General features: G+C 57.8%; 1 protein-coding gene across 3 annotated transcripts in view; it reads left to right on the top strand.

Annotated features, from left to right (window-relative positions):
* DNMT3A (DNA methyltransferase 3 alpha) overlaps positions 1 to 23,082 on the top strand; it is a 312,305-nt gene that overhangs the window by 236,682 nt on the left and 52,541 nt on the right. For all 3 annotated transcript variants that reach the window (XM_075063542.1, XM_075063543.1, XM_075063544.1), the window contains 7 exons: positions 7,660 to 7,872; positions 9,387 to 9,545; positions 9,652 to 9,759; positions 10,295 to 10,451; positions 12,313 to 12,462; positions 13,691 to 13,735; positions 15,515 to 15,594. In XM_075063542.1, the coding sequence (XP_074919643.1) occupies positions 7,660 to 7,872; positions 9,387 to 9,545; positions 9,652 to 9,759; positions 10,295 to 10,451; positions 12,313 to 12,462; positions 13,691 to 13,735; positions 15,515 to 15,594 (912 nt within the window). The remainder of the gene's footprint in view (positions 1 to 7,659; positions 7,873 to 9,386; positions 9,546 to 9,651; positions 9,760 to 10,294; positions 10,452 to 12,312; positions 12,463 to 13,690; positions 13,736 to 15,514; positions 15,595 to 23,082) is intronic.

The following is a 23,082-nucleotide window of genomic DNA, read 5'->3' as shown; positions in this document are numbered from 1 at the left end:
CCTAGGCCCAGGCTAAAAGGCGCTGGTGCATTTGTGGCACACAGCGGGTGCTAGCAGAGCTGGCTGCCTGTTACAGGGGCTGTGGCAAAGGGGAGGAAAGGCTGGGAGTTCTGGGAGCAGCTGCTGCTTTCCCCTCTCAAGTCATGAGGAACTGTAGACATCCGTCTGTCCATGCTCCACAGTGGCTTGAGCCAGGCAGTCGACTCATGGAGCCTGCAGAGAGGGGCCTGAGGGCGAACTGAGACCGAGGTGGGGAGCCATGGAAACCTCAGGCTGGAGAGACCCATCTCCACCCTGTGCTATGAGCCCTCTCCCATCTGTTCTGCAGGGAAGGTGCAGTCCAGTTTCAAACTTCGCTTGTAATGGGGCTCCCAGCCCTTCCCCAGCAGATAACTCCCACCCCATGGTGGACCCGTGCCCCTGCCAGCACTCTCAGCCCTTCTGCCGGAGACACCCTGTGTCTGTTCCACCGCCAGTGCGCACTCACCTCATGCACAGTTATCGGAGAACGTTTTCCCCTCTGCAGTACCAGTCAGCCCCCTCTGCTGTCTGACACTGCTGCATGTGGGTGTAAGGGAACAGAGCCAACCCCTCTTGGTGCCTTCAGAGTGCCATGGACAGTTGGTGCAATCTTCGAATGCTCATTTGAGGGAGCTTCCCTCAACTCTTACTGGTCGGAATTAGTGAGTTCAATAGTTAGATTTGCTTGTTATGCTGGTAGGTTAGTCTTAGGCTTTTGAATTTCCCTTTTCGGTACCGGGCTTGGTACCAGAACGATGCCACACTCACTGGGGTATAAGTGCTGCTGCACTGCCGCTAATCCAGGCCAGGCAGCACTGCAGCCTCAGCCTGTGTAATGTGCTGGGGAGAGTCCCACGTCGGTGTCACACCTCCAAGGGGTTTAAGCTGTGCTGGAAAAAGGTGAGGGGCGAGTGTTTACTCCTGGAGGCAGCTCGTCAGCCCACATCAGCCCCATGCCTGCGGACAGCGCTCCAAGTACACTGCCTTGCCGCAGAGAACACCAGAGTTGTTCCTGGCTCCTCAGTCTCATGTCCCAGGACAAAGAAACGGCTTAGCCTTCCACAGGCTCCTTCCTGCGCTCGTTCATGTCTCTGCCTGCGGATAGTAATGGCAGAGACCCCAAGGAACAGACTGGAGGGTGTGTCTCTGGGGAGCCATCTTCAGCTGGATCAGAACATAAGAATTGCCACACTGGGTCAGCCAATGGTCCATCTAGCCATTTCCCGTCACCCCATAGTGGCCAATGTCAGGTGCTTCAGTGGGAGTGAACAGAACAGGGCAACTTATTGAGTGATCCATCCTGTCACCTAGTCCCAGCTTCGGGCAGTCAGGTTCAGGGACACCCAGAGGATGGGGCTGCATCCCTGACCATGTTTCCCCATCGTCTGGATCCTTAACAAGAACATTCAGTCAGAGCAGCCCTGCTATGACTGCCAGAGCGAGGCCAGTGCCCCCTCACAGCTCCCATGCCCCCCTCTGAGGGGCAACTCTGCAGGGCCCACATGGCTCTGGCTGCGTCTGCGCAGCCTCATTCAGGGGCTCTCTCATCCGAGATGCGGATTTCAGCCGCTGCCCTGTCTGCAGCAGCTCTGTCCTGCCAGCGCCTGGCCAGGGGCCTGTGCGCAGCCCGAGGGGCCTTGTCATTCTCTCTTCAAAGCCTCTCTTTGCTTTGGGCCATTTTCCCGGGGTTCTTGAAGTACTTTTCCTGGCTCGTGCCCTCCCCTAGCCCTTCTCCTGCTGATAGCCGGGGATCTGCCTCTCCCTCCGGGGCTCCTTCCCCTGAGCACCAGGGCCCCAGCCCTCCAGAGGTGAACACACTGCTGTGGCTAGCCTAGGGGGACATGGGGATGCAATCCCAGGAGGTGCTGACCGTGGTGGGGGGAGCGCTGGCAGAGGGCTGTGGGGCCGATGGCCTCTGGCTCAGTCACCTCCCAGCAGTTGGTGGCTGGTGCCTTTTCACTGCCCTGCTCTTCCCCTGCTTGCCTCGGGGTAGCAGGCCTCCTCCTTCCAAGGCGTTTTGGCAGCTGCTTACTTGCTGCAGGACGCACTGTAAACATCTAATTAGGAGGTGTCCTGTATAGGCCAAGAGCCTGGGCACGCACACACCCCCACCAGCTGCCAGCTTCTCCAGCACCTGGCCTGGCAGCGGGGTCTGCCCAGCTGCACCCCTTCTCTGGGTGGTAGCTACAGGGCTCCTTGCAGAGCACTGTGCAAACACCCCAGCCCAGCTCTGTCCCATTGTCGGGGCGGGGAGGGCAAAGAGGAAGGAAGAGACTTGCTGCAGGCCACAGTGAGGCACCAGTCCACTATGTCACGCTGCCTGAGGGGGGGAGTGGCACTGATAGTGGGCAGGGGAGTGAGTAGGCTGTTGCCAAGGGGCTGATATGGGGGGGTAGTTTGTTGCCATGGAAATAATCGAGGGGAGTGAGTGGGCTGTTGTGGGAGGGTAGGCCCTTGCCATGGCGATGATACAAGGGAGAGTGGGCTGTTCCTGAGGAGGTGTACTGGTAGGCGGGGCATCCCGTGGGTTCTCAAGCTTGGAATGGGAAGGTTGTGAAGTCTAAAAAACTTGTCAGCCATTTCCTGAGCTTACCCTGAATGGTGTCAGCTGGCGAGCAAGTGGGAGCAGCTTGCGGAGAACCGAAAGAACTAGACACAATATTTACTTGGGGTGTTGACTGAGAAGCTGTTAATGGCGGGAATTTTCCATGCTCGATCATTCATCGGTTTCTTACCTGAGGAAAAAGGACTTCCCTTGCAGGTGGTCTCCGTTCCTTGCCACAGGCCGCTCCCACTAACGTCAATCACAGAAATGAAGCTGGGAGATGGGGTGTAACGGGAATCCTAGGGGGCGGTGTGCATTGCTGACTGAAGCACAGGGTGCAGTGTAGCTCACCTGGCCTTCCGTTCTCACCAGCCTGCCCTTGCCATGTCAGAGCCACACCTGCTCAGTGCAGGGGATTTACCAACCATTACGACAGGCTTCGCTGGCTTGGCACCCTCCGAACTTTGACAGTGTTACATGATAAAAATCCCTCCACTGTCGCCAGAGAACAGGGGGCTGGAAATCTGGCAGCTGCACCCAGCCTACGCTGTTCAGCTCATAACTGTTCCTCATACCCCCAGGAAGCTCCTTTCCGTCGCTAGCTCCACTCATACCCGCAGGGAGCTTGTGGGGTGAGTGGAGCTAGCGATGGCAGTGAGCCAGAGGGAGGTGGGTCCTGGGACAAGCAAGCGGTGGTATGGTTGAGGAGGCCGAAGGGTGGGCCAGAACTGTGTCTGCAGGGTTGGGGCCATAAGCTGTGTGTGTGGGACTGGGGTCAGCAATGGGATGGGGGCTGTTACAAGAGCAGTGGTGCTGGGACAGGGTGTGAGTAGAGTCAGGGGCTGGCCTGGAGGCCATGGTGGGGCCAGGAGGTGGGGTTGGTGCTTGGAAGCTGGGGGTGCGGAGTGGAATTGCCAGGGTCACCTTCCCCCTAGCCTCACAACTGTTTAGGGGCTGGAGTTGGTGCAGGGGGGACGGGCCTTGCCAGATCTGATCCTGGACCACAAAGTTAAATTGTGGGGCAGGATTGGTGCTTTTCTGTGCTTCCATACACATGCACCAACTCCAGTTGCTCCCTGGCTGCAGGGCTGGGCTCTTTGCTTCGGCCCAATGCCTGGGCTGTGCCAGCCTGGCCCCATGCTGCCTCTGGCAGCAATTTGGCTGGCTGGCTGCACAGAAGGAAAGGCCTGGCAGTGTGGCAACACTGTTCTCCTGGCCACCCCCACTCCTCCTCTCCGGCATTAGGGAGAAACGTTCCCTCTACGTTTTTCCATCCATGTGCGGAATAAATTTTGTTACATTCCTCGAGGTATATGCGGACATGTCCCAACAGTAGAACAAAAAACCTAGATATAACAGATTTTTTTAAAAGTTACCATAGGGATAATTACTCCAGCCAGGACAGATTTGGCATTTTAGAATTCAGTAGTCAAAGAATTAAATGTAAGTGTAAGAAAGAAATAAAAATTATGAAATGCATAGACCAGAATAGCACACTTGAAAGAATCAAATGGCAGAGAATATATGTGCATTGCAGGAAGTACCAAGAAATAACAACTGCCGGGGGAGGGGTGCTGCTGGGGAAGTCTCTGAGAGACTGTGTGCTGTCTCTTTAAGGCACTCACTCACCCGAAGGCTCATTCAGACCTCAGAGCTGCTGCAAGTCCTGAGCCCTGTCCCTTCTACCCTCCTCTGTGCAGCTGGGTACAGGAGCTGTGGGGGAGACAGGGACATCGTGACACCAGCACCCTCCTTTCTCTCCCTGCACCACTCTGCACAGCCAGCAGGAGGGTCCTAGGAGCAATGAGGCTGCAGAGCGGGGTGTGGGGTGGCACCTGACTACATGCTGCCGCTGGATGTGTGTGGCTCTGCTAATAAACTGCATTGCACTGTGCAGCTTACAGGGAACGCAGCCGCCTAGCCAGCTCCTTCGCATCTCCTGGGCTGCTGGCCAGGGACAACATTTACCACAGGGGGTGGCTAGGGGTGTCCCCTCTCAGCTCCCTTGGGGCCCTCTGCTGATAGGAGTGGGGGTGGGATCCCAGCCACGTGCCTGCCATTGCTGGCCAGATCGCCTTGCTGCTGTATCCATGCCAGGCTCCCTGGCTTTGTGCAGCCGCGTGGAACGGGGTCCGTGCAGCCCGTAGGCCTGGGAGCCTGCAGGAGCCCCCCAGCTTTGCCAGCTCTGGGCCAGCCCCTCGCTGTTCCGCTGCCATCCTCCCTCTCAGGAACACACAAGTCCCAGCAGCATCTACTACCTGAAGCTTTAGGTTTGGGGGAACGCCCATAATGTACCTGGCCAGGATTCCTCCCAGACCCCTCCCCTCCCAGGCCATAAGCTTGACGTTTGCTTAGCCAGCTCCCTGGCCCAGGTAAGAACGTAAGATCGGCCAGACTGGGTCAGACCAAGGGTCCATCTAGCCCCGTGTCCTGTCTTCCCACAGTGGCCAATGCCAGGTGCCCCAGAGGGAATGAACAGAACAGGGAATCAAATGATCCATCCCTGTTGCCAGAAGTTGGGAATGGGCAAACACTGCCTGCCTGTGAGCATTACTGGCCATGAGCCATCCTACATCTGAGCTGTGGCACCAGTGTGTCCGCACGTGGGCCCGGGGCTGGGCAAGGTACGAAGCAGCCACTCACCGTGCTCTGGCTCTTTAATGCCTCTCATTCCTCGTCCCAGGTTCGATGACTGCAGCTGGCAGGGGGATGCTCTGCACCAAGCATGCTCTGGGCGACAGCTGGGCTGCAATTCACAGTGTGCCCTGCCCCACCCTGCTCTCGGAGGCTCCAGGGCCTGCAATCTACTTACAAATCTCCCTCATCACTTTGGACCTTTGAGCCGCACATATCCATAGCTCTGCCTTCTCTAAGGCACTGGCCGCGGAGAGCCTGCCCTGTAGTCAGATTGGTGCCACCCAGGGTCACCCGGGGGGGGCACAATATGCCCCGAGCCCTGCAGGGGCCCCCATGAGACTTTTTCGGGGCCTTTGGAGTGGGTTCCTTCACTCGCTCGGGGGGCCACAGAAAACTCTTGCAGGGCCACGGCCCATGGAGCTTCTTCCGCTCCAGGGCTTAAGGACCCCCCGCCACTGAATTACCGCCGAAGTGGGACCCGCCGCCGAAGTGCCAGGTCTTTGGCGGTAATTTGGCGACAGGGGGCCCCCGCCACGGGTCTTCGGGGCAATTCGGCGGTGGGTCCCAGAGCAGAAGTACCCCCCCTAACGCCCAGCGCCGCGTCCACAGGCCCCCTAAGGCCCAGCGCCGCGTCAACAGGCCCCCTAACCCCCCCCCCCGCCGCCGCCGCAGACCCCAGGCCCCCTGATTCCTCTGGGCGGCCCTAGTGCTGTCTAGGCCTGGAGCTCACCTTCCATCCCTGGGTGAGGCGGGCGAGCTCCCAGAGTGTGAGAGTCACCATGTGCCTCCCTCGTTACATCCAAGCTGCGGCTGGTTAGCGAGGCAGGAAGTGCCGTGAGGATGGCAGTGTCTAGGGCTGGAGCATGAGAAGCCAGGGCTTGGTGGGCTCCCCGTTACTCTGCAGGTTGTGGAGAACACAGCCCTGTTGTGCTCAGGTGTGCGGCTGGGGCAAAGGGGGCGTAGAAAGCAGAGGTGGCTGGGAGAGTTTGGGACAGGCTTGTCCCAGGGGTGGGGGGTAGTCCCTTGGTAAATGCTGATGCTGTTACTGCTCCGGATGACAGGGGTCTCTCCTGCTCCAATCCCTAAACCCCAGGGCCGGGAGCTCGCCCGACTGTTCCCTGTGCACCTGATTGCAGGGTTGGTTTGTGCAGAGTGTGGCCCTCAGAGCCCCTTTCCATCCTCCCAGTGCAGCTCTGAAGGGTCCCAGCTCTGCCCTCTCCCAGGCTGCGCCCCACACCACATGGGAGGGGAAGGGGGGCGGCAGTCACTGCTCAGGGCACCATCAGTTGGCTGGGGCTCTGCAGGGGGGCCAGTTGTTTTGCATAGTGATGAGAGCAGACCTAGCTCCTGGCAGGCCCGGTGCCTCTCAGTACCATTGGCACAGCATTCCTGGGCCCAGTCAGCACAGCCAGTGCTGCATACCCTTCGCATGGTGTTTGGGGAAGGAGGTCGCTGATTTGATTCCCAGGGAGTCTCTGGGACACCTACTCTGTGTCTCCAGGAGCCTGGCACTTCCTCTGGGGTGGGGAAAGCTGTCCCTGGGCTCCTTGGCCTGGCACTGCCACCGCTGTCAGGAACGGCTCCGGCCTGGGCCACCCGCTCCGGGGAGTAGTCTGGGGCAGGATGTTCCTGACCCTGACAGGTGACGGTGGCTGTGCTCACGCAGTGCTGCTCTGAGTGGGGGCCTGGCCGTTTGGCTGGGCATCCCTCATTTCCCGCTGCCCTAGGGACTGTCTCCCCTCCCAGGAAAGGACTTTCGGGGCCCTCCCCTCTCTCTCACACCTGAGCCCTCTGTCTCTCTCCACTCCAGCCATAGCAGGCTGGGGAGATTCCCTTCTGAGCAGCACCGGGCAGCACGTGGCACTGTGCTCTCCCCCACCCACCCGGGCAACGCTGTGGCCTTGGGACTGAAGGGCTGGGTCCAGACCCTGCCTCCCTTGGCGAGGGGCCTGGCCCCTCTGATGGCAGAACAGGACACGTCCAGTCTTACATTCTCCTCCTGGGGCCACCACAAGGTGCCTGACTGACCTGGCTGTCTCCTCCGAGAGGGGAGCTAGAGGGCTCCACACAGAGTGCCCCACCATGGGCACCCCCCCCCAGGCCGAGCATTGCAGCCTGCCATGCCAGGCTGGGTCCCTGGCACCACATGCTCCCATGAGTGCGCACTGCTGTCTGGTGGGGTAAAGCCCAGGGTCATGCTGGGCCCCCCAGGGGCCTTTCCCAAACTGAGCCCCACGGCGGGAGAGTCCAGGACGGAGCTTCATTGCTGCTGGGCACTGGGGGCCCAGGCCCTGCCAGCCCCAACAGGGCCCACCTGAGAGCTGGCTGAGCCAAGCAGTCCCTGAGGGGGATCTGGCACTTGGTGGCCCCTTCCCTGCCCACTGCTGGCTTTTGGGGGTTCCCTCCTCCCCAGGACGCGGCAGGCAGCCCTGACTCCCCATCTGCTCTCTCTGCAGGCTGAGAAGAAGGCCAAAGTCATTGCTGTCATGAATGTGCTGGAGGAGAGCCCACGGGCAGAGCCTCAGAAGGAGGAGGAGGCCAGCCCGCCCGCCTCGCAGCAGCCCACAGACCCCGCCTCGCCCAACGTGGCCACCACGCCTGAGCCAGTGGTGGCCGACGCCATGGACAAGAACATGTCCAAGTCGGCTGATGACGAGCCGGAGTACGAGGTGAGCTCAGCCACATGCAGCTGGGGCCAGGGGCCTTTGGGCCAGCATTGCTGGAGGCAGATGTGGGGTGCACCATCTGTTGGGAACCCACCCACACCAGAGCACCTATGCCATGCTCTGGCACCTTAGCCACCCCAGATCCCTGCCGCCACCCAGCCTTCTCCCCTGCACCTCCCCTCCCCTGTCCTTCCCTGCTTCTTCCCTCCCTCCCCTGCTCCTCTTCTCTCCCACTCTTCTCTGCACACCTCCCCTCCTCCACCCTGCATCTCCCCTCCTGCATCCTTCCCTGCACGCCTCCCCTCCACCCTGCACCTCCCCTCCCTCATCCTTCCCTGCACTCCTCCCTCCCCTGCTCCTCCCCCCGCCCTTCTCTGCACGCCTCCCCTCCCCCACCCTGCACCCCTTCCTCCCCTGCTCCTCCCCTCCCCCCCTTCTCTGCATGCCTTCCCTCCTCCACCCTGCACCTCCTCTCCCCCATCCTTCGTCTGCATGCCTCCCCTCCTCCACAGTGCACCTCCCCTCTTCTGGCCTTCCCTGCACCCCTCCCTCCCCTGCTTCTCCCCTCCCCCTCTTCTCTGCACGCCTCCCCTTCTCTCCCCTGCTCCTCCCCTCCCCCGTCCTTCTCTGCACACCTCCTCTCTACCCTACCCTACCCTGTATCTCCTCTCCCCCGTCCTTCTCTGCACCCCCCCGCTCCTTCCCTCCCCCATCCTTCCCTGTACCCCTCCCTCCCCCTGCTCCTCCCTTCCCTGCATGCCTCCCCTCCCCCCTGCCACCCTGCATACTTCCCCTCCCCCAGCCTTCTCTGCATACCACCATTCCCCAACCCTACACACCTCCCCTCCACCACCCTGTGCCTCTTTCCTGTCCTTCCCTCCATACGTCCCCCCACCTCCACCCCATGTCTCCCTGTTCCCCCTATCCCCACCCATGCCTCCCCGTCGTCCCCTGCACACCTCCCCCTCCCATCCCCCATCCTTCTATGCACACCTCCCTCCCCATTCTTTCCTGCACATCACTTCTCCCCCACCCTCTGCCTCCCCTCCCCCAACCTGCTCTGCACACCTCCCCTCCCCTCCCCTGTTCCTCTTCTCTGTCCTTCTCTCCATACCTCTTCCCTTCCACTATCTTGTGCCTCCCCTCCCCATCTTCTTCTGCACACCTCTCCTCCGCCAGCCTCTGCCCCCCCCCCCCGCCCCCGCACACCTCTCTCCCTCCACTATCTTGTGCATTCCCTTCCCGGTCCTCCCTTACACACCTTTCTTCTGGCCACTCTGCATCCCCGCACTCTTCTACTGACCTCACCTGCCCCCAGCTCCCTCTACTGGCCTACATGTGTGTATCTCATCCCCGCCCATGCCTGAACCCCCCCCCATGCCTGACCCCCCCCATCCCCACTGTTCCCCTTTCCCCATGTCCAGCCCCCTGCTTTGCCCCTCTCTGGGCAGGCCCAGCTCTGTTTCTGACTGGGGGGGCCCACTCTCTGACGCTCCATCTGCTCCCCGGGCTGGCAGGATGGCCGAGGCTTCGGGATCGGCGAGCTGGTGTGGGGGAAGCTGCGTGGATTCTCCTGGTGGCCTGGCCGGATTGTGTCCTGGTGGATGACTGGGCGGAGCCGAGCAGCCGAGGGCACCCGCTGGGTCATGTGGTTCGGAGATGGCAAGTTTTCCGTGGTAAGTGGCAGCGCCAGGCGCTGTCTGGGCTGCAGGCTGGCAGTTCTCGGGCCTGCCCTGGTGGAGAGTTGCTCTCCTCTCACAGCCCCATCTCTGCTCCCCACAGGTCTGCGTGGAGAAGCTCCTGCCACTGAGCTCCTTCTCCAATGCCTTCCACCAGGCCACATACAACAAGCAGCCGATGTACCGCAAAGCCATCTACGAGGTCCTGCAGGTAAGAGCGGCTGGAGAGGGGGCCCCTTGCAATCCCTATGCCCATCCACCCATGAGCCTTGGATTGGCCCAGGCTGCAGAAGTGTGACCACGGGCAGCCGAGGGGGGTGCATGTGTTGCGGAGGGCGAGGCGCTCAGACGCTCGGCGATGGGACCAGAGAGAGACTCCTTGGCAGGGAGGGGGTGGAAGGGAACGGCCCTCTGGCCTCGGTCCCATCCATTCAGCTAGGCAGTGCTATGAGTCCTGGAGTTAGACCAGCAGTTATCTGCTTGAGTAATAGCTTCCTCTGCGCTGCGCAACCTCCTGCGCTGCTCATCGGGGTGCCTGCAGCCCACTCAGGGCAGTGGCGGTGGCTGTGCCATGGGGCACTGCCGCGCTCAGCTCATGCCTGAATGATGTGGGCTGTGTTGGGGCCAGAAAGGGAGGGGCCCTGTGTCCTGGCTGCACACACAGAAGGGCAGAGCCCTGCCATAGGGCAAGGGAGGCCCCTTTTGGGCTATGGGCGACTGGCCTGACCCTGGGGCTCACTGCACAGGTGGCCAGCAGCAGAGCGGGGAAGATCTTCCCAGCATGCCCCGAGAACGACGAGACAGACACTTCCAAAGTGGTGGAGATCCAGAACAAGCAGATGATCGAGTGGGCCCTGGGGGGCTTCCAACCATCTGGTCCCAAAGGCCTGGAGCCACCAGAAGGTAACAGGCTTGTGGGATGGGGCGGGCGCAGCTCCAGGCAGGGGGAGCCAGGCTGCGGAATGGGCACTGGGCCACGGAGGGGGTGGGCAGTGGGATTCGCCTGCGTATCCATGGCACCTGGCACGTCAGCTCCCGAGCATGGCAGACAGATGCTGTATTTCCCTTCCCCTGGCTTAGGCTGACTTACCACAGCCATCTTGTCCCTGGCTCAGTTATCGCCAGAAGCTCTGTCCTCACTGGGTCTAGCCACTGCGGTCCTTCTCTGCAGCCTCAAAGGCCAGGTTCGGGGCAGCATAGAGGGGCTGGCCGGCCCTGCCAGCCTGCCCATCTCCTTGAGCTCGACTCGTCAGCCTTGACCTGCCCCTCCAGGAGCGGTCCTGGCCGCTGGGAGCAATTTTCCAGTCCCAGCTCCCTACTGTTGGCACCTACCTGTGATCTGCCAGCCTCCCCTTCCAACCACAGCTCGTGGGCTTGCTGCTGGTGTGGTAGCCGAGAAGCCTTAGGTAGGGATTAGGGCCCTGCTGTGCAGCAAAATCAGCCAGCTCCTGCCCCAAGGAGTGCCTGGCCTGGCCTTGGCAGGTGTGACGGTGCTGCTCGTGGGAGCCAGCTGAGGTCATTCAATTAGGGTGAACTGCAAACAAAACAGGGCAGACAAACCCGAGAAGCTGGTGGATATTCCAGCACTTTAGATTTACCAACCAGAACAAAACAGCTTCTGTAGCACCTCACTGGTTACTCAGAAGTCCAAACAATGCAGTTCCCTTAAAGTACTCAGCCTCAGGCCTCCATCCAGACACACACCTCAGATATGATGATGATTCCTGAAAATCTTATCTCATCAAATAAAAGAAAAGGTTCTTCCAACCCCAAAGGATCAGCCACACACCCATGTCCAATTATAACTTAGATCTTACCCAAATTATACGCTACAGTCAATTCTTATTAACTAAGCTAACATTTATTTAAAAAGAAAAGAGAGAGAATGTTGGTTAAAAGATCAATATACAGACAGACTTGAATTCAGTTCTTGAGGTTCAGACACAGCAGAGATGAGCTTGTAGTTGCCAAAAGTCCTTTTAGAAATAGTCCAGAGGTTATAGTCCAGTGTCCATATTCAGGGTGACTCGAGTCAGTGACTGGGGATCTCAATCCTTGCGGCTTAAGGTTTCCCCCTCTTGAAACCCAAAGCAGATCTGAGATGAAGCAGGATCGTGTCCCAGGTTTCTATACATTTCCAGCAGCCTTTTGGCCTGAGAAGACAATAGGCTTAACTCCTTCTCCCAACCATCCTGGCAATTAGCACAGGGTAATTTATCCATTGAACAGTCAGACACAGGTGACCACAACCTTCACAGAGACACACAGACAATAACACTATTTCACTCAAGTGTCTTCCTAAACGTTAATATTCCTGTTTTGAGCTTTGAATCAAAGCTCTAGCAATAGACAGGCCTTGTTTGCTGACATCCCAAGTCCTGAGCAAACACCTCCCCTTCTACCTCTAACACTGCAGACTTGCATTTCAAAGCTCTGGTCATTTACATGTTTTCCTAACCAGTTTCTAAAGTTGGCCCCTGGATCAGGTCAGTCTGGGAGGTAATTAACTCTGTCTGGCCCTGTCACCATCAGTGAGATATTAGATCAGATTCATAACATTGATGACAGAGAGAGGCAGGCGGCAGGGAGGAGGGGTGAGGGAGCAGTGAAAGGCTTGGGGCCAGCTGCATACGCTGCCACGGGTGTCGCTGGAAAATGCCTGGCAGCCGACTGCCTTGCCCAGCTCCCCTGTGCCCACTGCGAGGAGCTGGCCCGTGCTGCTCTCCTGCGCCCGCTCTAACCATGTCCCTGTCCGTTTGCGCAGAGGAGCGGAATCCCTACAAAGAAGTTTACACGGAGATGTGGGTGGAGCCAGAAGCAGCCGCTTACCCCCCGCCTCCGCCAGCCAAAAAACCAAGGAAAAGCACAACAGAGAAGCCCAAGGTCAAGGAGATCATAGACGAGCGCACCCGAGGTAGCCATCCGCCCGCTGAGGGAGGGCCTCTGGGGAGGGGTGGCTGGCTGGCTGGCCCCAGACAGGGCCACTCACCCCCACTGGCACTAAGCTCCACTGGCCACCACTGCAGCTCCAGAACAGCATTTCCCATGGTGCTGCTGGCATCGTGAGAGCAGAGACACCCCGCTGGCCCAGGGAGGCTGCAGGGCTCTGTCTGCTGGCCTTGGGGAGCACTAGTACCACCCCCTGGCCAGCCTGAGAACTATTGCTGCCCAAGCCTACCTCCCAAATTCCCCTTCTTGAGCTGCGGAGAGCCCCTTAAGCCAGGCCACTGTGAGCCCCACCCCTGCCCCTTCGGGCAGTTGGAATCTGGTTTTGATCCCCGAGCCCAGGGCAGCTCCAGCTTGTCATGGACAGGGGCTGCCTCTGGACTTGGGTTAAACCCCACTCGAGACCTTCCCAGGCCTGGGAGCTCTTTTGCCATCCTCCTTCTCACTGGCTGGGCAAGGGAAGGGTGAGGGGAGAAGTGGGGGCTGCCACCCCTCTGCAGAGTAATGGACCCCCAAAGTAGCTCCCCTCTCCCCTCAGCCACCCAGGGGAGAGGAGACAGAGAGAACCGGCCACCGTGTCTGTGCTCACACACTGCCCTGCCACTGCAGGGCAGCACTGGCTCTGTGTAGTGCTGGCAACTGGTGCCCAAAGGCCCCGGGCACTAAACCCACCCAGAGGGAAGGTGTAGCCTGGGCCTGGCCAGTGCCTGGCCAGCATCTCACCCCTGATCGTTGGCCGAGTGCCATCGTCACTCCCATTCCACCCCTCATGTCTCTGCAGAGACTGTCAGCAAGGGGGACTGCTCTGAGACCCCTCATCTCCCATGGGCCCCGGAGCAGACCCGTACGAGGGCCCGGATCCCACTTCTGCTCTTCCTGGCTCCTCCCTGGGCAGCAGGGTCCCTGTCTCCCTCGCACTGCCCCATCTCTGTGACACTGTCATTTCCTCTGCATCCAGGACTCCGCGCCCCCGGGGCAGTACAAGTAGGGGCTGGAATCCCCCCCGCCCCATAGCAGGGTTGAGTGGCCAAGTCCTGGCTAGGGAAAGACCCTTCTCTCGGGCCCTGTAGAAACTCCCGCTCTTTCCTTACGAGCTGCCCCCGGGTCAGCGCAGAGCCTCCTGTGCCATTGTGTGTAATCCAGCTGCCCTCCAGGCCCCCCTGCGACCTACCTGACTTCTTCTTTCGCTTTCCCAGAGCGGCTTGTTTATGAGGTTCGCCAGAAATGCAGGAACATTGAAGGTGAGTGTGTGAGCAGGGAAGTGCCTAGCGCCCGCAGCCACCTCTAGACATCCCTAGAGAGGGGACATCGGTCAGCCTCAGCCTCCCCCTTGCCCACACACCGTCCTGCCGCGTAGAGAGGGACTGTGGTGGCGGAGAGGCAGGAAGGGAGCCAGTTGGCAGAGACACCTCCAGGTTTGCACCTGACTGGTATGCAGTGGTGAGACTGTGGCCATCCTGGCAGGTGGAAAGGCTGTCCTGGGGACACCGCATGGGCCACTACCAGGAGAGCTCATGGGTGTTGCATTCCCACACCGCTGGGATCATCAGGGGAGCAATGCTGAGGCAGGTGGCACAGAGATATGGTTAGAGACGGGAGACTGGACGAGAAGGCAGTTGGCTCTATGCTACTCAGTGTCTTCAGCACTGGTCTGAATGAAAATCCCAGGTCCTTGCTGGTGAAGTTAGGGGATGGCGCAGCCGTTGGCAGGGGGTAACTAGCAGGCCCGTTCAAACACAACATGTGCAATACAGGCAGTGCCATGTTCTCCGGGTAGGAGCCAGGGGCTCAGGCCATATGCACAGAGTAGGGGACTGTCAGGGCCTGGAAATGATACAAAGTCACAGTGCACATTATGAGCGTTAGCAAGCCTTGGCTGTCTAACCAGGGGAGTAGCGAGGAGGAGCCCAGAGATCTTCCCTCTGTACACGACAATGGGGAGACGCTGCTGGAATTCGGTGTCCCGTTCTGGGGGTCACACTTTTAAAAGGGTGCAGAAAAGAGCCGTCCAAAGCAGGCGGACGGGGCTGGAGTAAACGCTTGGAGCACTGTCTGTTTAGCTGACCAGGGAGAAGATTGAGAGGTGTCTTGGTTACAGTGTGTAAGTGCTTTCCCAGGGAGAACTCACCATGTCCTAGAGGGCTTTCCGCTAGTGGAGACAGGCAACTGAGAGCCAGAGGCTGGGAGCTGGAGCCAGACCATTCAAACAAGAAATAAGGTGCAAATCTGTAACAATGTGTGGGATTAACCCGGGGTGGGGGGGGGGACACGACACTCCCAAGGGCACTGGGGGATTCTCCACCACTTGGCATCTCTAAATGCAGACCGACTGCCTTGCTGGCACACACACATTACAGGGGGAACTGGCTGGCGTACAGTGGCCTTGGATACGCACCCACCGTCCTTTCTGCCCTTGCACCCTGCAACTCTCATTTAGTTCACCTGAAAGAAGGGTACGAGCCTTGCTTCTGGCTCTGCATGGGGCTGATGGCTCGCTCTCACAAAGGCAGAACAAGACCCAGTAGCTGGAAACTGAAGTTAGACAAATCCAGGCTAGGAATAAGAGCAGAGTTTTAAGAGGGAGAGGAGGGTAATGACCCACTGGAGCAAGCCACTAGCGGCTGTGCGGAATTTGCCGTCCCTTGAACGCTTTAGCTTAGGCCCGGGGGTCTGTAGAACGGATGCACTGTAACTCCTCTGGAGCTTGTGGGCTGGAGGCAGGAATCGCTGGCTGGAGTCTCTGCCCAGTGTGATGCAGGGTATCGAATGACTCTTCCAAGCCTTAATGTGTGTGGCTGTCCAGACTCCTCTTGTGGCTAGTGGGTGTGGAGCCTGCTGGGGCTCCCACTGCCTCAGCTGGGAAGCCAGGCTGGCAGTGCAGCATGGGATGGTTCCTGGGAGCTTGGGGTGCTCTGGGCCAGGTAGTTGGGGCACAGAGTGAGGGGGAGGGGGTAGAGGTGAGGCTGAGAAGCCCCCATTGTATGTAACACACTTGCCTTTTCTACTCTCCCCCTCGCCAGATATCTGCATTTCTTGTGGAAGCCTCAACGTTACCCTGGAACACCCTCTATTTATCGGCGGAATGTGCCAAAACTGCAAGGTATGGAGTAGGGGGAGCCTTCTTGTCTCTGTAGGCTGGCCTGGCCCCCAGCCTCCCTGAATGTTCCAGGCCAGACACGAGCAAAGCCGCATGTGCACTTTGATCGTCCAGTTCTGCACTGCAGAGGGGTGAAACCCGAGCTTCAGGCCTCAGCTGCAGCGAGGCCAGTGCCACCTGGGCCTCCCAAGCTAACATGAGGCCTCTCTCCCCCTGTGCGGGCACCTTCTTCGAGTGATGGTCCCTACTGCATTCCGCTGAGCTGTCACACGTGTGCCGTGTGCAAGTAGAAGTGTTTGTTGGTCAGTGCATCCGCCCTGGCTTCACCTTATGAGTTCATCCGAGGCGATAAAGGGTGGGGCGGACCAACCGCGTCTCCAGTTCCTACTCACCGCTGCATGGTCCAAGCCCGAGCTGCTAGTGTTCTCTTGTCTCTGACCTACTGGAAAATAACAGTTCAGGATTATAGAGCATTTTCTTCCAGTTTTTGCTGTTTTTAACATAGTGTCGTTTTTAGGAATAATTTTAGTAGAACTGAGGCCTTTGTGGAATCTGTTTACCGGTTCCCCCTCCCCAGCACCCACACACAGAAAGTGGATTGTAACAAAGATGCCAGGATTCAAGATCTGCACCTCCTGCCCATGTTCCTTCTCGGTCAGCGACAAGCAGCAGTGGTGCCGCTGCTGCTTGGGAGAGGCCCACATTGCATCCAGGAGCCATATCTTCCAGTCCTTCCAACGCCGTACCCGAGAAGGCCAGGCTCTCTGCCTCAAGAGGGTCACCATGAGTCCTTAATTGGAACCAGGCCGGAGAACTTCCCCGTACATTGGCCTGAGAAACCCAGGAGTGCGCCTCCCGCTATGGAGACAGAGTCTTGCTCCACTGGCACCACTGCTACGGACCATGTGCCAGGGCCTAGTTGGGAGGCAGGGAACCATGGTCCTGCTTTGAGCAGGGAGTTGCACTAGATGACCTCCTGAGATCTTTTCCAACCCTAATCTTCTGTGATAAGCGTGACAGTAATTCTTCCTCCAAGCCTAAGAAGGACGACACCCTTCCACATGTACCAGCCACGGAGAAGCGGGGCGTTCCACAAAAAATCATGCAAACCAGCAGCTCCACCGGCACCGAGCACCCAGTCATGCACGGTCCACTGACTCTGGGACAGTCCTCCACTCCAGTGCTGGTTCTGGCTGCGGAACGAGTACCGTTAACACCAGGGGGATTGCAGGAAGCACCAGAACCACATGAACTGTTTGTCCTAGGAGAACTGAGATCTTGATGCCTTCCTCTACCCTCCGCACCTAGGGAGGTCCAATCTCCTATCCAGGACTTACCGCAGTCAAGTCATGCTGCTACTCATCCTTCTACGGTTTTCACACTTCCACCGGCTCCAACGGTACCACCATTGGAACCGACATCTGAGTTCTCATCATGGGAGGATTCCAACAGAGCACAAGGGCTTCACCCCATCCCTGCTCAGGGGGTCCTTGGGCAGGTACTCCAACCTACTCAGTCCGGTTCCACCAGTACTGCCAGAGCAAGAGCATTTCCCATCGTCCTCTCCAGCCGCTGCAGTAACCTCACTCCACCTCACCTCCAGATGACTTTTGGCAGTTCCCAGAACTCCTGTGAAGAGTGGCGGATGGCCTTCATATTCCACTGGAGGGAGTGTGAGACAAGCAGCACCAGGTCCTGGAAACCCTTCATTCCTCGGTGCCAATCAATAGTGCCATTCTCTAACCAGCTTACATGGTTTGTCCTACCCTGCCCACTTGCACAGCTACCTCCCAGGGGGCAGGGAAGAGATGCTACATACCAGCCAAGGGGTCGGAGTTCCTTTTCTCACACCCCCACCCAGTTCCCTCTTGGTGCAAGCAGCAACAGAACAATCCAGACAGCAATACTCATGCTCCACCCCGTTGGATAAGGAGGGCAAATGCTTAGACCTTCTGAGGCTCCAGGTCTTCTCTTGAGCTAGCCTCCAGTTTCAAACTACCAGGCCTTGCTGGCCAAATCTGACTTCCTCAACTACGGAAAGTTGGAGGACTTCACTGAAAGGCGCCTCAGCAAGGTCGAGTATGGTTCCAGTCTATCCTGCAGGAGGGCAAACAGCACTACAGTCAGTTCAAGACCTTGCGGATCCTCTTCACACTCCATGGGCACGGGCGTTGTCATGCGGAGGGAATCATGGCTCCGCCAATCCGGTTTCCCCAGGGAGGTGCAAAATACCATCAAGGAGCTCTCGTTCGATGAGTCGCACTGGTTGAATCTGAAGACTGACAATTCCCACCACTCCTTCGAGGATTCCAGAGTCACACTTCGATCGCTGGATATCTGATAACTTCTACCACCCACCACCTACTCAAGACTCCCTATTCTTCCACCAGAGACCATACTAACCTCGGAAATGCCAGAAGACCCAACGATCCCGCCCTCCAGGCCCCCTTCCCAGACTTCAACATCTCACATTCAGACCTCTCAGAAAAATTATTTCTGAGTGTCAACCACTGTGCCAACTGCCATGCAACTAATGCATCCCCTTCGGGTGAATCTAGCACTCCTCTTACCAGCTTGGAGTGCAATAACAACAGACAAATGGGTCCTGGATGCCATCGGCTATGGCTATACAATTGAGTTCAGCACACTACCTCATCCACATCCCCCACCCCAATCCCTCTTCAGGGACCACTCTCACAACAGCATCCTTGCCTTAGAAGTGGCCACTTACTGCCAAGGGGAGTGAGAGAGCACATTCCCCCGAGCTTTCGGGGCACGGGGTTCTATTCCACTTACTTCCTGGTACGCAAGAAGAATGGCAGATGGAGACCAATCCTGGATCTCTGTTGCCTCAACCGCTTCACCTGCCAGCCAAGTTTCGTATGGTCACTTTAGCGGCCATCATGCTATCACTAGGAAAGGCATGTGCTTTATGGCTCTCAATATGCAGAACACCTATTGTCACATAGACATTCATCAAACGCACAGAAAATTCCTGAGGTTCATGGTAGGCCCTCAGCATTTTCAGTGCAGGGTTCTGCCATTTGGGCTCACCACTGCTTCCCAGGTCTTCACCAAAGTTTTCTGTATCGTAGCGGCCCACCTCGGGTCCTGATATTCCCCACCTCGACTAGCAGCACGATCCAGACGAGGCTTGAATCTCAACCTCCTTATTGCTCAGACTCCTTTCCTCCCTGGGAGTCAATGTCAACATCGAAAAATCAATTTTGATTCCCACATAGCCCCAAGACTTCATAGGGGTCTCCATCAGCTTGGTCACAGCCAGAGCTTATCTAGCAAGGGAGAGGTTCCAGCCTCTACAGGAACTCACTGACTGGATAGTCAACAGTCCATCTGTCCCAGTCCGGACTTGCTTATCCCTCTTTGGCCATATGGCATCCTCTACATATATCACTGCCTTCGCTCACCTCCACCTTCACTGTCTGCAGATGTTGCTCCAGAGGGTTTACTCACTGTGATGGGGAGAACCTACCACGTCCTGGCCCAGAAAAGGTTAACTGCGCATTGCAGGGTGAGAAGGCCACACCCCTCCACCTCTGCTGGGCATGCTCAGCCTGTAGGCAAGATATTAAAGAAGCAGCTCTGCTCAGTCGAGGCAGGCTGCTGAACGGGAAGGGTGCAGATTGCAGGCTCTCTCCCGGGAGCTGCTACCAGCCCAAACCACAGAGCCAACGCACGCCGAGATTCTAGGGTGCTTGTGGAATCCAGAGAAGGGAGTCATCAGGAGGTGCACCGGCCGAGGACCCCAGAGACCCAGGGGCCACCTCTGAAGAAGATAGGGTAGGAAGCAGCCCAGGGGGGGAGAACTGGAGAACAGGTCAGTGTGTTTCGGGGGGGATCCCCGCTGACTCAATGGTGAGCACCCTCGCTACTGCCAGGGCCCTAGGCTGGGACTCAGAGGAGCAGGGAAGGCCCAGGTCTCCCTAACCCCGGCGCCACACACTCCTAGGCAGCGCTCCACTTCCCCAATGGGCCAAAAGGCCACACAGCCCCTCAGATGTGGGCAGTTTTATTGACTCCAGCCAGTAGGCTACACAGCCCTGTAAGGAAGGGTCGCTCTATTGACGCTGGCCACTGAGCCATACAGCCCCATGAGGAGGGGCGACTCCAGCCACTGGGCCGTGCTACCACACTTTATGGTCAGGGTCATCAGCATAGGACCTGTCCGGCTGTGGCACTGTCTTTCCCTTTCTTCTGACTATATGTGACCTGACACCCCGTGATGGGTTGTACCTACCCCACGAAACTCTCACACACTATGTGCCACAGGCTTTATGTTGTCAGTCCCCCCCGAGGTGTTCTCTTCCCTCCAGTGGTGAATGGACCCGCGGCAGGTCTATACAGGGATCTCCATCCTCCCTGGACAGGACACATCCCTCACAGAATGGGGAGCATGATGCAAGGGACATGGACCCCTCGGGAATTCAGGATGCACCTCAACCTTCTGGAACTCCGGGCAGTACGGCAAGCGTTTCTCCCATCCATTCGCTCGCATCATGTTCTCATCGTGTTGGACACCACCATCTATTACATCACAGACCAGGGGGCAGGAGGTCTGTGTGCAGAAGCGGTCAGTCTGCGGGATTGGTGCATTGCCCACAAAAGCCTGTTGTTGGCAGTCTGTCTTCTGGGGATTCAGAACATGATTGCAGACTCTCAGCGGAAGATTCATCTCCAATCACGAGTGGGAGATGCACGACTCTATAGTAAACAACATCTTCAGCTAGTGGAGGACTCCCACCAGAGACCTCTTTGCCTTCCACAGCAACAACAAAATGCAGCACATACTGCTCAAGGCGATGCCTCGTCCTCCACTAGTCATCCAGATCAACTACTACTCCCCCTCCTCCACTCCTCCCACCAGTCCTCCAAAAGATCAGGCAGGAGAGGGCCCCAGTCTGGCCACCCCAGTTTTGGTTTCCCAACCTTCTCCTTCTGTCAGCCTGTCCCTCACTTCTCCTACCCACATCACAACAGCAGGATCAGACATCCCAATCCACAGACACTTCACCTCAAAGCTTGGTATTTGGATGGGCATCTTCTCTAGAATGGGAGTGTTCGTCGGTGGGGCATGATAGCCTTTCGAACAGCAGGAAGGAGTCCACGAGGCGTTCCTGTTGAGCCAAGGAGAATCACTTGGCCTTTTGGTCCCAGCAAAAGGGCTTTCCCCTGAGGAAGTGGGCATTTCTCTTCTTTTGGACAGCCTCTTGCCCTTGAAGACATCAGGGCTCGCCCTCAGTTCTCTCAAGGTTCATGTAGTGGCGATCAGTACCTTCCACTGCCCCATGGAAGCACACTCCGTATTTACACATCTGTTGACTACCAGGTTTTGGAAAGGTCTCTTCAGTACTTTCCCACCCATCCAGCCTATCGCCCCCTAGTGGGACCTCAACCTCGTTCTACCGGCGTTAATGAAACGGCCCTTCGAGCCTCTGGCTTCATGCTCTATGTCCCTCTTTTCCATGAAAGTCTCCTTCCTAGTGGCTGTCACTTCAGCAAGAAGGGTAGGCGAACTGGAGGCCATGATGGCGGACCCCCTCTTTCACCACGTTCCATAAGGACAAAGTCTTCCTGCGCCTGCACTCCCATGTTTCTACCAAAGGTCATAGCTCAGTTTCATCTCAACCACCCCGTACACTCATCTGCTTTCTTCCCAAAGCCTCACACCTCGGCAGAGGAGCAGCACCTTCACTCCTTTGACGTCCGCAGGGCTCTGACCTTCTACCTGCCAAGGACGAGACCTATCAGGAGGTCCCCGTGACCAGCGTTTCTCAAACTGGGATCCAGGGAGTCCGCAGGCCCTGCTGATCAATTCTTCCCCCTCCCTCCCAGCGCATTGGGGGCCAGGGCTAAGGCAGGTTCCCTACCTGCCTGGAAGTGGCCACCAGCTCCTTGCGGCCCTTAGGCTCATGGGCGGCCAGGGAGGCTCCACATGCTGCCCCTGACCAAGTGCCGGCTCCGCAGCTCCCATAAGCCGGGAACCGTGACCAATGGGAGCTGTGGGGACAGCGTATGTGGGCACAAGGGCAGCGCACAGAGCCTCCCTGGCCGCCCATGCGTCTAGAGCAGCGGTTCCCAAAATTTAACATCCTGTGAACCCCTTTCATTAAAACGTCAAGTCTCAAGAACCCCTCCTAAAAATGAATATTTCCAGGGATTTTTTCCTTTACCTGAGTATAAATTCTAAAAGCCGTGATCTTGAAACATAACATTTGTTTTTTGACATGTTTATTACACACTATTTTTTATTAATTATTATTTATCATTGCAGTATTTTTATTACATTGTGAAAACGGCAACACTCTGACAATATCTCACGTTGGGAGCTTGGATCACTTTGAATAAGCCTGTTACAAGACAAAGCTCCTAGGTTTCATCAAGGAGTATCAGATGTGAAACAGCAGGAAGGGATTTTAGAAGCCAACTCAGAGTTCCTCCTACACAAGTATTCAGGGCTTGAGCAGTCCAGGCAAACAACGCACCTTACAACAAAGCTTAAACTTGTGCTTCATAATAATTTAAAAACAATCCTAGCTGCCAATTTCATTTTAAAAACAGCAACAAGAAAAAATCCACCTCCCTTTCCATTTCTTTTAAGGAGTCTTGAAGTTTAACTCTCCTCAGTGGGGTAGAGATGCTGGCTTTGATCTGCTTAGCTCTTGGAAGTCCAGAGGCTCCGGGCTGCTGGCCCCGTGCTGTCCGGGATCCCTAGGGACAGGTCTGTCCGCCATAGGGAATTTTTTCCTGAGAACCCCCTGTAACATTTTTGGGAACCACTGGTGTAGGGGCTGCGGGGACCTGGCAGCTGCTTCCTGAGAGCTGTGGTAAGTGCTACCAGGCCCCCGCACCCCAAACGCTCTCCCACACCCCAACCCCCTTCCCCAGCCCAGAGTCCCCTCCCGCACCCAAACTCCTTCCCAGAGCCCGCACTCCGCACCCCCTACACCCAACCTCCTGCCCCAGCCCTGAGCCCCCACCTGCACCCCAGCCCCCTTCCCCAGCCCAGAGTCCTTTCCTGTACCCAAACTCCTTCCCAGAGCCTGCACTCTGCACCCCCCACACCCAACCCCCTGCCCCAGCCCTGAGCCCCTACCTGCACCCCAGCCCCCTTCCCCAGCCCAGAGTCCCCTCCTGCAGGATCCCTGATCCCCCTAGACCCCACTCCCTTCCCCCCAGAGCTAGGGATAGAACCCAGGAGTCCTGCACTCCGCACCCCCCACACCCAACCCCCTGCCTGAGCCCTGAGCCCCCACCTGCACCCCAGCCCAGAGTCCCCTCCTGCACCCAAACTGCTTCCCAGAGCCCACACTCCACAGCCCCCACACCCAACCCCCTGCCTCAGCCCTGAGCCCCCACCTGCACCCCAGCTCCCTTCCCCAGCCCAGAGTCCCCTCCCGCACCCAAACTCCTTCCCAGAGCCTGCACTCTGCACCCCCCACACCCAACCCCCTGCCCGAGCCCTGAGCCCCT

The sequence above is a fragment of the Chelonoidis abingdonii genome, chromosome 3, assembly GCF_003597395.2.
Source record: "Chelonoidis abingdonii isolate Lonesome George chromosome 3, CheloAbing_2.0, whole genome shotgun sequence".
NCBI lineage: Eukaryota > Metazoa > Chordata > Testudines > Testudinidae > Chelonoidis > Chelonoidis abingdonii.
Note: the sequence above shows the minus strand (reverse complement) of the source record. Positions and strands in the feature narration are given on the sequence as shown.